Here is a 15,844-nt window from a genome sequence, read left to right as displayed (position 1 = left end):
AACTAAACAGATCTGTTATAATTTGTATCGCATATAATGTGCAGATAATAAAATTTAAGCACATCCTTCTTTCGGAAGAAATAAAAATTATTTTCTAAAATCCCCAACATCACTACAAGAAAACCGTTAATAGACATCATAGGTCAGACATCGGTCAGATTTGCCGCCGATGTTAAAAATGTTTTTAACATCACCCCTTCTAGAGGCGATGTCTTTAGCAATTTAAGACATCAATGAAATTTAAACCGATGTCTAAAATATCATTAAAAAATTTCAAAACACACGGCCATCCCTCTCTCCCCTCCTTAGTCAAAAAAACCCCGCCTTAAAACCAAATATTCCCCCGCCTTAGAACATTTTAGGCTTCCCTCCTTCTCTTCAGACATATTTAACATAAAATTAAAATCAAAAAACTAAACTAATAACTAAAATAACATTTCTTACAAACTCTCTCACTCGACTCTCTCTCTCTCTCACTCGACCTCTCTCTCTCGACCATCTCTCTCACTCAGCTCACCCACTCACCACCGCTAGCTCACCACCCACTCAGCCCGCTCACCACCGCTCACCACCGCTCCGCTCAACAGTACTGCTCACTCATCACTGCCGCTCCGCTCACCACCACTCATCACCTATCTCCGGTGTTCTCTACTCTCTACTCAGCTTGGTAAGCTTGAATCGAAGTGGGTACGTCTTCTCTCACACATATCTTGTTTAAATCGAAACCCTAATTTGTATATTTGGGGTTTTGTTCAAATCGAAACCCAAATTTTGTAAATTTGGGGTTTTTTCAAATCGAAACCCTATTAACTTCTCTGCCTTTGTATATTTTGCAGGACCTTTCTTCAGGAATTAAATTTTCAGGTATTAATTTAAATTTGGGGTTTGTGTGTTGAAATTTTAATTGGGGTTTGTGTGTTGAAATTTTTAGTCGCCTTGTGTGTTGATTTGAAATAATGTGTTTAGTTGTTTCCATTTGATGTTTTACACTGCATACACGTTGGTATATTTATCCAAATTTATATACTCCCACCACACAATCAAATTTAGTTTATATATGTGCATCTCCTTGTATATCTGCTGGACTCTAGTCAATATTGTGGATATAATTTTAATTAGAATGAAGTTGGGTGATGATAAGATTAGGTTTATGGGCTGATGTGTTATTAAACCGTTCATTAGCATGCAGGATGATGCTCTGTCCGTTCCAGTACTTTAGTATTTTAATTCTCTGTATTATATTCAATCTTCTTTGCTAATATATATAGAGATATTTTATTAGAGAGACAATATAGTTGTCAATTATCTATACAAATGTCTTAAGAGCAACTGTAAACAAGCTATGAAATTCTATGCTATTGTATTGTTTAATTGCCCTGCTTTGGGTTTATTAGCTGGTTGATGATATATTATATGTTTGACTGTATATTTAATCTTGTTAGCAAGATTTGATGATTTTTCTTTTTATGTTTACAGTGTTGACCCGAGGCAGCAAGACTATACTAATTCAGAGGTTGGAACAAGCTTGGACTAATTAATTCAGAGGTAATCCCACGTTCCCTTTCTTACCTCTGACTTGTTCATTTTATGCTCAAACTATGATCATTATTTGTATGCATGTTTTGGTATGAGTTTCCGGATGGATTGAATTGCTAGCTAGTAAGTATGTGGTTTGCTTTTGGGGATAAGTTGTCATTTTGGACTAAGTTGGATATTGCTGGTTGGATATTGCTGATTGGAGATATTGCTGGTTGGTTATTGAATGGTTGGTTTTGTTGGATATATATATATATATATATGGTTGGTTATTGTTTTTTGGCAAGTTTTATTTTTTGTTTATGCAATGTAAGACATCACTTATATTTTAAACAAATGTTAAAGAACAATATAAGACATCAAATATATTTCAAACAACGATGTTAAAAACTTAAAAGACATCAAATATATTTCAACAATAGATGTTGAAGAAATTTAAGACATCAATTATATTTCGATGTTAAAAACATAAAAGACATCATTTTTATACTGTAAAAACCGATGTCTAAACTTCATATTCACATCACACTCAGGACAGGTTTCGATGTCTATGTGGCAAAATACATGGCTCCTTGTATGTTTAATATCATGTAGTAAGACTAATTTGATTATAAACTAATTAACCTATCAACATGTTTTGTAAATAATGGCTGCATGGACATCATCAAAAATGTTAAAAGATGTATAAACCTCACTTTGACATCACACTCAGGAAAGGTTCTGATGTCTATGTGGAAAAATACAAGGCTCCTTATATGTTTAATATCATGTAGTAAGACTAATTTGATTATAAACTCATTTACCTCTCAACATGTTTTGTAAATAATGGTTGCATGGACATCATGAAAAATGGTAGGGGTGATGTCTAAATATATTTCAGACATCGGTTTTTGACCGATGTCTATATATAGACATCACCGGCAAAGACATCGGTCCTGAAAGAACATAGACATCGGTTAAAAATAGATGTCTATTGACTGTTTTCTTGTAGTGCATGTAGATGTGGAAAAAAATATTATCATAACTAAGAAAAAATATATAATATTAACGGGTCACTTGTAACGTTTGTCTGCGAATATTCATGCATGTTAAAGCTATTGTAAATTGCTTGTATATTTGGATATTTGTGCGTCTTGTTAAATTGTGCTGCATAATCTAAGTTTTAATAAATGAATACATGCACAATCTTCCTTGCAATTATGCTGCTCTAAGTTCGTATTCGATTATTGTTGCGAAACAATAAAAGTTGGAATCAATTATCATTTCTAGATGAATCATAATAATATGTACGTACGATAATTGATTTTCCAAAGAGAAACATGAGGATGAGGATAATAAACATTAAAGAAAATAAGAAGTAGGTGAGGAGGGACACGTGCGTAGAAACTTAACACGTGAGGGGCGGATGGGATACTTGGAAATGAATGAAGGGAAAGCAAGCAAAGCAAAGAAGTGGTCCTATTACTGCCCAAGCGTGTGAGAGGAGGGTGAGACTCACGTGACATCACACCCAAAAAGCCCAAGTGAAGGTTAGCCTGTCAATTAAGAATCACTTTGCTGCTTTGCGGTTGGAAACTATAAACTTTTAAGAAAAATCTTTGATCACTTATGAGCACAACAGTTTTACAAGAATTTTGATTGACAACAAGTTACAAGTTTTTTCACAATACGTACTGCCTATTATGATTGGTAATTTGGTATATTCAAGAAGCACCCTTGCTGTTCAATTGATCCGTCGAAATTAAAATCGATACCGTCCAAATTCCAATCTAGGGATTAATATACTCAAATTGAATTTAATGTAATCTGACCAACAATTTCTATTTTTGTTTAATTCCAAACATGGATTTCCTTATTGTTATAATCATTATATATTCAAATAGTATTTCTATTCGAGTATCTTCAATCATCACAAGCTTTTAAATAAAAATCTACTTGATATTTTAAATATAAAATTAATATCTAGTTGATATCTAATTGATCGAATACTCCAATATGCTCGACAAAAAAAAAATGAATATTTTAACGGTATAAAACACTTATCCATAATATTAGTACTCAATCTTCCAAATCGGCTCTAACGAAACCTTAATATTATTTATTAACAGATTAATATGATATTTTTTATGTTTAATAATTTAAAATAACATTAACAAATTCTTTAAAATATTATCAATTATTATAATTAAATTTACGAAACACATGAATAAAGTTTATTAAACTGGTATTACTTTATATCAATATAACCCATTAATTTAAAAGGGTCCTAAGTAGGGTATACGTGTGGCTCTATAGATAATCAATTAGCAGAATCTTCGTCATGGGGGAAATTTACGTGATTGGGGAACCTTATTCTCTATACAAGACAAATGTTGATTAATCATCACTTTGATTTCAAGTGGCTTGTTTATTATGGTTTGATTTCGTTAGTGTACGTTATGATAAAAATATGAGTACAAGGAGTCACTCTGGCGTGCCAAGTGATCGTATAAAATAGCTGTGGATATTAGTTTTAGACTTTTAGGTAATTTGATGTTTAATCAAAATTAAAAAATCAATGAAAGTCCCGTCAAAAAATATTGAAACTTAAAAGTAGTAAGTAGTTAAAAGAATCTATGAAGTCGGATGAAAAGGTAAAGTCCGCTGATCAACTTGGTGGCCGAACGAATATGAGACTTGTCAGAATTAGTTAACTATAAACAAAAAGTTCTTTAAAAAACTAAAGCCAAAAAAAAGGTGAAATATAGAGTTGCAGTTAAAACCATTTAGTTGTGTGATGCTTTATGAAATATGGTTTCGCCTCCCATATTGGTAAGATTTTCCATAAATTGATAGTTGCTATTCAGGTGGTTTCAACAAAGAGAAAAAGCAATTTTATATATTACTATTCTAAACTTCGGCGACAAAGACAAGATGACCTCTCCATCATTATCTACCATAACCCTATACATACACAAAGCACCAAATAATGCGAGAGTAAACATCATAAGCTATTATTATTCCGAGGTTTCTGTGTAATAAAATTATACTTGCCACTATCAATATAATATTTTTGTGTGTGTATGGATGCCATGGAAATGGCAAGGGGAAGGTTGTTATATGAGCCCAAATGTGGGAAACCTGTGTACCCTGTTGACTGTTGTAGTTTGATCAGGTATTCAGGTACCGATTTTATATATTTAATTTTCAATTGAGTTAATTTCAATTTGTAACCCTTAATTTTGACTCAATCGCGATCAATCTCGAATGTGGCAGTTAGCACAACAAATTTCAAAATAAAAAATAGTTTGTAACCCCTTTGTTAAAAAATTTCGTTAATGTTAAATATGAGGAGTTAGTCAGAGGCATTTTCATACTTGCATAATATATTTTATGCTTTTTACCAAAAAAAATTATCTTATAATTCGATTTTATGCCTAAAATACTTTTATTACATTAATAATAATACTCTTAACTATCATTACTTAACAGAAATTAAATATAAAATTAGATTTTTACAATTTAATAAATTCATAATTGAGAAAAAAAATTGGGTAGTCTTAATGAGATTGAAATTCTTATATTTAAATTCTTTTAAGTAATGATTATTGGGAGTTTTAGTATTAAAGTACTCCCTCCGTTTCAATTTACATGTCCACTTTTGAAAAAAAAATGTGTTTCAAATTAGTTGTCCACTTCAACTTTCAATGCAAAATTATATTTCCAAAGTCAATTCTACTCCACATATTTCTTATTTATATTTCCTAGATCAACCTCATACCACATATTATGGTCATTTAATGCCTTTAATTTGTAAACAATCATTTTTCTTAAACTGTGTGATTTTTTTAAGTGGACATCTAATTTGAAACGGAGGGGGTAATAAAAAAATATATTAGGCATAAAATTAAATTATTAGATAATTTTTTATAATAAAAATCAAAAATTCTATTATTCAAGTACAAAAATGCCCTGAACTAACAACTCATATTTAACATTAACAGAAATTTTTAACGGAAGGGTTACAAAAAGAATTTTTTTTTTTGAAGTTTGGGGTACGAACTAACACGTTTCAAAGTATGGGTACTCTTCTGCAATTAGCCAAAATTAAGAGTTACAAACTGCAATTAATTCTTTTCAAATATATAGTTTAAAAAGTAAATTACACTTTGCAGTACCCCAACACTTTGAGCGCTTTTTCGAATTGGACTTAAACAATTTTTCTTGGCAGAACACACCCCACTATTTAATTATCGCTTCGTTTTGAACCCTTTTGACCAATATCCGTCGTTAGAGTGGATCATTAACATTAACCGATCCAAGAGTATACTGTAGTTGTAATTTTCTCGGTAAATTCTCTTTCTTTAATTCAAACTTCAAACACCCGGATGCCACCACATTTTATAATCATCGTTCTCGAAGGAACCTGACCCGACTAGGTTAAACTTGACGGATCCTCTACAAATGGGGCAATTCAAGACCTTGATCAACCAAGAATTGACACATTTCGAATGAAACACATGATTACAACCGACGAGCCTCATACACTTCTCCCCCTTCTTGAACCACTCCAAGCAAACGACGCATTCCTTAACTGGGTCGGATCTCTGGTCAGACCTGAACCAGAGAGATTCTCCTCTATTTAAGATGGGGCTATAGTGCTCGACACAATGATGGAAGAGGTCGAGAGACGAGCTGGTGAGACAGGAGAGGAGAGAGAGAATGACGAGACCGAGGAAGAGGGAGAGAGAAAGAGAGGACGAAGAGGAAGATGATGGGCTTGATTAAGAGCGAGTGGGGGATAGGGTTCGGTTATTAGTTCTCACCGACGACATTGTGTGTGTGTTTATAAATGGAGATTTATAGTGGTGATGGGTAGGATTTCGGTGGTGGGTACATGGTTGGTGGAAGGGAGATTGGTTGTGGGGAAATTTCAATGAAAGGAAGATGAAGTATTAAGGTGATGATGGTGACCGGCAGTGGTAGAAGAGAGTTGATAGAGAGAGAGAGAGAGAAGCGAGTTGAGGTAGAGGGAAATTACTATTATACCTTTGGATCTGTTAACGTTAATGGTCCACTCTAACGGCGGATGGTCAAAAGGGTGCAAAGCGAAACGAGTATTAAATAGTGGGGTGTGTTCTGCCAGGAACAATTGTTTAAGACCAATTCAAAAAAGTACTCAAAGTTACGAGATGCAAAGTGTAATTACTCTTCTTATAGTTGGCAACATGTGGAAACCTCCGACCGGGATTTTCCCAAAGATCAAGAGGTGTACATCTATGCCTTTTTTTCCCCTGCAATCACAAACGTAATTGTCCTCTAAAACTCGAGACGATCTTGCGGAACTCATTTACATGGGGCTTTCGAATATCATATTATTTGAAGGCTGCATATGAAATGAATTAGACTCGTATTGAAAAATATACAAGAATTGGCTATTATATACGAAGAATCCTAATATAATAATATACATATTCAACATGTATATATAAATATATTTGAAAGATTGCCGTTACAATCCGCGTAAGCATCAGTAAATAGCTTACAATCATGTCATCAGTGTTGATCATCACTTTTTATCTGACTCTGACGGAATGTGTTTTTTAGATAAGTGATTGATTAAAACGAATCAAAATCTCAGTTAGCGGTCAGTTTGTGTCATTTGACTCTTATTTTTCAAGTGAATCACTAAAAAATTTCCTCCATGTTGTGTATTACGTGGAAACTAATTTGAATTTCTAGACGTCGGGATGATTATAATATATCGATATATGATAGGAAAAATGCTTGGTGTACAAAATTTTGTACATGATCGACATGTGGTAGGTTTTAATTGGAATGGATCCCTGTATTCATATCAACAACCTCAATTAAAACGTTCCACATCAATTATCATATCAAATTTGTACCTAATTTTGAGCACCTAGCACTACTATGTATTGATAAAAATGTACATATGCATGATATTGGTAGCTTATGCGTCCCTGAAAAATGCAGCGGCACAACCAAATCAGTTGTGTGTTCTTTTCAGACTTGAGGTGCCACCTCCTATTAAACCTAACTAGTACACACGTGTCGGATGCAAAATTAACGTTGTCATCACTTCAGCCTTCTAATCACTGAGCTCTCTTCTCTCAGTCTATTGTATCATCAGATACTATAACCTATTTCAAACCCTAGCTAATATGATTCTGCTCATCAAATACGTTGGTCAGTACTATAAGTACTAGGCTACTAGCACACAAATTATTTATAAAATTGTTTGGTACTGTGTAATTCTCCATTTTTATTATACTGATGTGTTCCAGAGTTTTATTTTACATTCGTACAAAATTTCATAAATGCATTTTATTTATTATTACACCCTCCACGCGTCCCTCTCATCTTTTACAGTTTTTTTTACACTGCTCGGCACGTATTTTAAAGCGCATAAAATATAGTTTCATAACTTATTTTTATTATTTTTTTCTTTTTTGTATAAAATATTAAACACTAAACTTTTATTCAAAATAAAAAAATATTTAAAATAATTTATCAAACTACATTTATGAGAGCATTAGACTGCGTGCCGAGCTCCCGTCCGCCCATGTAAACAAATGAGAGGACGGAGGGAGTATTATTTGTTGTTGGGTATTGTTAAAATTCTAACTTGCATTGTCACCTAACACCAAAACATGTAGGTAAATACTACTCCCTCTGTCCCATTTAATTGTATACGTTTCTTTTCAACTGCTCGACACGCATTTCAATGCTCTTATAAAACATAGTTCCGTAATTTATTTTTGAGATTTTCTTTTTCTGAATAAAAATATAACATCCAAATTTTAATTCAGAAAAAGAAAATTTCAAAAATAAATTACACAACTACACTCTACAGGAGCATTAAAGTCCGTGCCGCGTCCCCGTCCCCCAATATATACAACTCAGGGGACGGAGGGAGTACTAGTAGTAGTCTGCAACGAAAATAATTTGTGAAAGATAGCTGAACAATGATTAAGCATGATTACAGTAATGATAGGAATTGTAATGACTACTAGGTGGTAGCTAGTACCAATAGATTTGCAATGATAGACGTATCGAGAAGTGTAGTTTTTGTTTAGGAAATGTGATTAAGAGGACTGAACAAAGTTGTTATATTGTCTTATCAAGCGAGGCTATTGTTGTCATTGTAGGTTGCAGCTGTAGCATAATGAGATTTATCAATAATACAAGTCCTTTTTTAAGTTTGTATTGTCAAACTGAAGAAATTTTAGAATATTGTTAAACATATGTGTAGCATAATAGTGACTTCTTCTCCTCCTCCTATTTCTCTTTCTCTCTCTCCCCACCTCCTCTCTCTCTCTCTCTTTCTCTCCCACTTCTTTTGTGTGTTATGCACAGGAAGAGAACAACAAGGGATGTATAGATACACATAAAATAGTCATATAAAAATACAGTCGGTGTTTGTATATATCTTGTTTTTGGAAGACGATTGTAGACGACACTCAAGGGAGTGGTCAGAGAGGCGCAGCAGCAGGCAGAGAAAAAGCAAAGAGACATAATAGGGAGGGAGAGAGGAGAGAAAACAAACACAACAACAAGAGACAAGAAGATATTTCTCGAATAATAATCACTCTCTTGTGAAAGCAAAGAAAGAGAAAGAGAGGGTTTGGTTTGCAGTGGAGTCGTCCTTTATCACCTGCAAGCTGCAGCCACTCTAGCTGCTAATTAAACAGGTATATGCATACTTGTTTAAAGCCTGTAAAAGCTTCAACTTTTCAAACACCCTCAATTTAATTCCTAAAGCTACTTGCTACCTTCAACCACCTAAAAGAAAAGCACCAAAAATTTATTAAAATTAGAAAAATAAAATTGAGAAAAGCTCTCATCCATCCATGCCTTCTTTCTCTTTTACATCGCTCTTTCATTATCATCATGTCTACTTTTCGATATCAATACTAGCACCTAGCAGCTACTTTGATTGTTTTTGTTACCACTGCTGTTTTCTGATGTGTATATTACACATACACCATTAGTTATGTGTGTTGAAATGAGTGATTAATTTCGTTGTTTTTGTATATTGAGGCAGCAGATACGGAAGCCGATCTACACTTTAATCAGGTAATTAAGGTTGTTGGAAAGGAGTTGCAGAAGTTTAAGGAATTAGGCCGACCACCGACTGGCAATATCTCGCGGTTATCTATGATTTATAATACAATACAACAATACTACTCGAGTATTAAAGGAGGAGCTGAGATATAATTAGGTAGGTTCTTAAGTTGTTCAATTCTATGTCCCAAGATTATCACCACCAAGCTGCTGGCGGTATCTTCAGTTTCTCCAATGGGTACGAAAGATCGCAAGAAGAGCAGAGGGATAAGGTCCTGAGAGGGCAAGGGTTTGAGCCACCGCCTCCGCTGGTGGCGATGGATGAAGAAGGCGGGGAAGAGACCGGGGGAGGGCTTCATGGATATGATCAGACGGCTGGGTTGTTATCGGAGATGTTCAATTTCCCATCCGGTGCAGCCACGGCCACGGAATTATTGCAGCAGCAGATATCAGGTAATTATCACGGCCACATTATGAGGCCTTCTTCGTCTCATCTTCACCGGGAAGCCACGGGACCGAGTCATGAGAATTGGTATACTGGAAATGAACATAAGAGCAGTCACATAGTTAATCAACAGCATATTGGACCGAGCATTAATGCATCGGACTCGGCAGCAGCAGCCATGCAGCTATTTCATATGAATCCGTCATCCGCGAGGTCGCCTTCGCCTCCTCCTTCCACACTCCACATGTTGCTTCCGAATCCCTCACCGAATCCTACTTCGAATTCTCTCCATCAAGGCTTTCATAGCCCAGGGGCTTTCGGGCCATCGTCTCATCAACAACAATTCACTTGGGGTACTCCTGGAAGTACTGGTCATGATGCGGGAAGCACCTCTACAACCGGTCAACTCACTCCCCATCATCATCCGATCATCGAAGGCCACGGTCAAGGCCTCTCATTATCATTATCATCATCACTACAACATTTGGAAGCCGCAAAGGCCGAAGAATTCAGGAATGCTGGTGGAAGCGGTGGAATGTTATTTTTCAATCAAGGCGGAGGGGGGCCTAATACGAATTCACAATTTCATAACCAAGCATTGCAATTACAAGGTACGGAAGTAGTCCTTGGCGCTCAAAACCAGCCGATTCATCATGTCGGATTCAGGTCCTCTTCTTCCCTCGGAGTCGTCAATGTTTTGAGAACATCAAAATACGTCAAGGCAGCACAAGAATTATTGGAAGAGTTCTGCAGTGTGGGAAGAGGTCAATTCAAGAAGAACAAGTTCCCGAAGCCTCCGAATCCAACCGGAAGCTCCGGTGCTGGCACTTCTACTTCTTCCGCCAAAGATCCCCCTCCTCTATCGGCTTCCGATAGAATTGAGCACCAGAGAAGGAAGGTCAAACTTCTATCCATGCTTGACGAGGCATGTCCACTCTCTCTCTTTCTCTCTCTTAACGGCCATAGTACAATTAAAAAACCAAATATTTAAATCTTTTCCCGAATAAAAAATCAAAGTTCACTGCTACAACAACTTTAAATTTGTTTGGCCGGGAAAAATAAAAACTCCAGCAAGCTTGTCATATAAAAAAAGTCTAGCTAGCTACGTAACATCTACTATAAAGAATTGCCGGCTGGTGAAATAGATTTTTCCACATTGATTGAGTGTAGGATTATTTTAATTAATTCCATATATTCCACGATACATTATTCCATTATAGAATATGCGACATATTCGGATGTTGGTTTGGTGAAAACTTGCGGAAGAAAATGATAATTAGTCTCCTGAGTTTATAGGGGTACCGAAATGTGGTGAATTAAAAATGCAGCAACACTGTTGCCATCTATCTCTATCTCGATTCTCTATAAGTGTCTGTGAGCGAGCAGTGTTCTTAGTTGACATCACGACTGTTTCTTTCTTATCATTTGTGCTTTGTATTATTCTACACGTCCAAATGATCACTTGGCTGCATTGGGAAAACAAATATTAGAGAGGCAAGAAAAACAAGAATTTTTCTTAGTTTTTTCCATTTATTTGACAATCCGGATCACTGTTTCTGCCTTGAGATATCCACGCGTTTCCTCTTGTTATATCTTGTCCAGCTTCCATCTTTCAAGAACCGAAAGGCCAGTTTTTTTAAAAAAAATTAAAAAATTGTTATCGGATTTTTAAAAAAAATTGATAAAATATTGTATATTTTTTTTATAATTGTGTTGATGATATCAGGTGGATCGGAGGTACAGTCATTATTGCCAACAAATGCAAATGGTGGTGAACTCATTCGATGTGGTGATGGGGTACGGCGCGGCGGTGCCGTACACAGCATTAGCTCAGAAAGCAATGTCACGGCATTTCAGGTGCTTGAAGGATGCCATAGCGGCTCAGATTAAGCATAGCTGTGAGTTGCTTGGAGAGAAAGACGCGGCAGGGACTTCAGGAGTCACCAAAGGGGAAACTCCGAGACTGAAGCTGCTGGAGCAAAGCCTGAGACAGCAAAGAGCTTTTCATCAAATGGGGGGCATGTTAGAGCAAGAAGCTTGGCGTCCCCAAAGAGGCTTGCCTGAACGTTCTGTCAACATTTTGAGAGCCTGGCTTTTCGAACATTTTCTCCATCCGTACGTCATTTTTCTTCTTTATACTTTCTATTCTCTCTCCCACGTTCCCTTTCTCCGAGCAGGTTCTTTACGTTCATTTTTCTTACGTATTTTGATGCTTCTATAAATTATAGTTCCATAATATTTTTTTGAATAAAAATTTGATATTGAAATATTAATTCAAAAAATTGATTAAAAATCGTTATGGAACTCTATTTTATAAAAGTTCCAAAATACGTAAAACAGTGAACGTCAACTATCTGTTGGACGGAGGGAGTATTTCTTCGTCTTCTTTTGTACTCTACTCTCTCCCATATATAGTATGTGCTGCTTTATTGTGTTTGTTATCCATATCAAGCCTATTCCACCATCATCCTGCTTTCGAGTGAGATATACTCACGTATTTTACTCGCATCAATACGTTTAATATAAATCATATCGGACTTGATCGTCATAAAGAAATTGCAAAGTGCTACGTAGAAGTAGCCATACTGGTATACAATCTGCATCCTTTTCGTATTGCTAAAAGGTTGGATTTATGACTGAGGGAATTACTGTGAAGCTTTGATGGCCTGATAGAAATGCAGTACTAAAATTTTGGGCCTGGTACAATATGAGTCATATAAAGTGAACTTACACAACCCCTTTGACGTGGACAACTGACTGCTATGTTTGATCAAAACTATTTCTCGTAAATTAATTTACTGTAGGTTTAAGTGAATTAAGTAACAAGGACAATGCAAAGTGTTCTTTGACGTTGTCTCATTGGTAGAAAAGCTGATAAAGTGTCTTTCATCAACTAACCATTTTCCTCCTTTGAGTCATGATGTTGTTGCCATAGGGTGTGTGTTCGGGTCCTCACTTGACCATCTGTCTTGGCACATGTATCTGCACTATACAACCTTAAAGCAATATTACTGTGCAAATTTTTTGAAACATCTGATTCTTGTTTATTTCTTGTTCAAGGCGTCGAGATTTTGAATTCTCAATATAATCTAGAGAATGTTTAGTAGGAAAAAGAAAAAAAGAAACTCAGCTTGCATTCAGAAAAAGACTATGAATAAGTACTCCCTTTTCACTTGTTGTAACAATATTTGTATGTGTGTTACAATAAACTAAATCTAGGGATTAGCGGAGGTGAGTAGTAATAAATAATTAGGGAAAGAGGATTTAGAGGTAGATCTGAAGTTGTCGTTTAGTTGTGAAAGTGTTACGCAGCATCATCAGAAGCAGGCAGCTGATCTTTGTCTTTTAGATCTGCACGACTTTTGAGAGGGAGAGGTTGAATGGGATCTAGCATTATGGGAGTACATGTCTTTATACATAGAGAGAATGCATAAAGATACAAGCTATCTCACGTCAATTTCTGGTCACTTTCTCAGGTATCCAAGCGATGCTGATAAACATCTCTTGGCTCGGCAGACTGGCCTCTCAAGAAACCAGGTACTTGCTATGCATGTGCATTTCTCTCACTAAAATTATGTTTAATAGGCACTCTAACATATTTTTTTTTTAATGTTGAAAAATTGGAAAAAATAATTAAGAATAATGTGTCCCCGTGTCTTTTCCTGAATTTGCATGCATCTGTTTATATACTAAAAAGGTTATGTGACAAAATGTTGTGAAAAAGATGCAATGGATGATAAAATGATAGTATACAGTTGGGGTATTTGCATGAATCGGGGATTGAAGTTGTGTGGGATTTGTTGTCTGCATGGTGAGATGGCAGTCAAAAACTTTAATTTTACCTACTTTGATATTTATGAGTGTGGCATTCTTTTTAACTCGAGATATGTATTCCGAAACAGTGTAAAAAACGATAGAAATAGCAAGGCAAATGCAAGTACACCAGAGGCTGTAGGAGATAAGACGTAGAAAGTTTGATTCTTTCTTTCCTCTCTCTTTCTGCTACAGTATCCAACCACACAATGCGAATCATTAAAGTCTTAAAAGACACTGAATAAAATGTGTACTAGGACCAGAGAGAGAGATACGCGAGAGATAGATACGTGAGAGAGAGGAAGAGCGAGAGATTAAATTTTACTGTATTTTATTAATATTGTCTCTTGTGTAATTTGTGTGAACTGGATTGTACACTATATTTAGGTGTTTGTAAAACACATGATTGATGAGGGGTAGTAGCCTAAGAGGGTAATAAAGCTCGTAATTTCCCTGACATGTCAATTAGGGTTAGCCAGGGGTTTAGCTAACTATTTCCACCCTAATCTTACTTTTAGAATTAGAAGAAATTATAACGAAGGAGTCCAGACAAGAAATTAACAAAGCCTTCTTGCTGTAAGTATCGCAGTGGGTAAAGAAAACAGGTGGGGTAAAAACAAAAACACCAACATATGTACACATGCACAAATACTATACTGTGGCCTGTTATACTGAAATTTACTACTCTCTCCGTGCCCTGAGTTGTATACGCACATGAAGCGGCACGCATTTTAATACCTCTACAAAATAAGTTATAAAAACATATTTTATAAAAAATTTAGGTGCGTATTAAATAGTAAACGTATAGAATCAAATGGGAAGGAAAGTAATTTTAAGGTTTTTCATTGATGAGCTTGTGTGTACATGTTAAATACTAAATTTTATAAATTTAACTTATTTTGATTAATTAATATTTTTTAATAGTGATGGACTCTCCGTATATATAAAAACTACATCAATCAAAATAAATCTTAATGCGAGAAAATTTAATATTTAGCGTGTGATCGTGTTCGCGCACAAAAAAAAACCGATATACTACTATTTATCATCATTGTAGTAGAAAATAAAAGCATGCATATCTAACATGTGTAATTAATTGACGATGAATGATGATCAGGTATCGAACTGGTTCATAAATGCACGGGTTCGATTGTGGAAACCCATGGTCGAAGACATGTACCAGCAGGAAAGCAAAGAAGAGGGAGATGAAGACGAAGAAACCGAAACAAATGCACAGACACCAATGCAGTCCTCTACACTTGCCAGTACTGCTCCTTCATTCACATCCACACCTCCCTCCACAACAGTGCCCATCAATGCCCCCGAAAGCGACCCTTCACTCCTCGCAATCAATACCACCTTCTCGGAAAACCAACCACCCAGCCACCTCTACTCCGCCTCCACCACCCCCCTCTCCACCGTCACCTGCCACCGCCGCGGAGACCCCGAATACACCGCCGCGCCAAATGCGGAGGATCATAGTAATAATATGGGGTCCACGCTCATAAGCTTTGGGGCTAATGCCACGGGTGACGTGTCCCTCACTTTAGGGCTCCGTCATGTCGGGAACATGCCCGAGAAGAATCCTTTTTCAGTAAGAGACTTTGAGGGTTGTTAATTAGTTGCGCTTAATTTCATATTATTATACCCTAGTATTACAATTTCAGAATTATAATTACACCCGCGCCTCAAATTTTTCTTTCGGTTACGTTTTTTATATTTTTGTTCTGTTAAGAAAATCATAGCTAGCTAGCTATTAAGCAGTATGGCCAAGGTATGTTAATTGTATAGCACATTATTTTGATGTTACATGTATACTTCCCCCCTGGTGTAGGTAAACTTTATTCTTTGGAGCATGTATTCTCATGTAGTAATTAGTAGCCGTCTTGATATTTTATTCTCATTTTTTTCTTCTTTTTTTTCAGCAAAATTATTTGTATTATGCATATTAATACATGTTAAATTTGTAATTTTTTTCTTAAA

At 35.7% G+C, this 15,844-nt stretch overlaps 1 protein-coding gene across 2 annotated transcripts; it reads left to right on the top strand.

The window, feature by feature from the left end:
• Positions 1 to 8,743: 8,743 nt before the first annotated feature.
• LOC108215095 (BEL1-like homeodomain protein 2) lies at positions 8,744 to 15,719 on the top strand. 2 transcript variants are annotated; one of them, XM_017387437.2, is made up of 5 exons: positions 8,744 to 9,230; positions 9,584 to 10,973; positions 11,775 to 12,163; positions 13,525 to 13,585; positions 14,979 to 15,719. In XM_017387437.2, exons 2-5 carry the CDS (start codon positions 9,786 to 9,788, stop codon positions 15,477 to 15,479), a joined length of 2,139 nt encoding a protein of 712 aa, XP_017242926.1. In that variant the 5' UTR covers positions 8,744 to 9,230; positions 9,584 to 9,785; the 3' UTR covers positions 15,480 to 15,719. The 2 variants fall into 2 exon arrangements, with proteins under 2 accessions (XP_017242926.1, XP_017242924.1); XM_017387435.2 differs by having other exon boundaries at positions 8,772 to 9,230; positions 9,580 to 10,973.
• The last annotated feature ends 125 nt before the right edge of the window (positions 15,720 to 15,844 follow it).

This window comes from Daucus carota, chromosome 3 (genome assembly GCF_001625215.2).
Source record: "Daucus carota subsp. sativus chromosome 3, DH1 v3.0, whole genome shotgun sequence".
Lineage (NCBI taxonomy): Eukaryota > Viridiplantae > Streptophyta > Magnoliopsida > Apiales > Apiaceae > Daucus > Daucus carota.
The sequence above is the reverse complement of the archived record's forward strand: the minus strand, read 5'-3'. Positions and strand labels throughout refer to the sequence as shown.

Excerpts from the sequence above, each read along its gene's own strand:
- LOC108215095 (XM_017387437.2), top strand. The coding sequence starts at position 9,786 with ATGTCCCAAGATTATCACCACCAAGCTGCTGGCGGTATCTTCAGTTTC. Across the intron at positions 12,164-13,524 it reads TTCGAACATTTTCTCCATCC|GTATCCAAGCGATGCTGATA; the intron begins GTACGTCATTTT and ends TCACTTTCTCAG. Across the intron at positions 13,586-14,978 it reads CTGGCCTCTCAAGAAACCAG|GTATCGAACTGGTTCATAAA; the intron begins GTACTTGCTATG and ends AATGATGATCAG.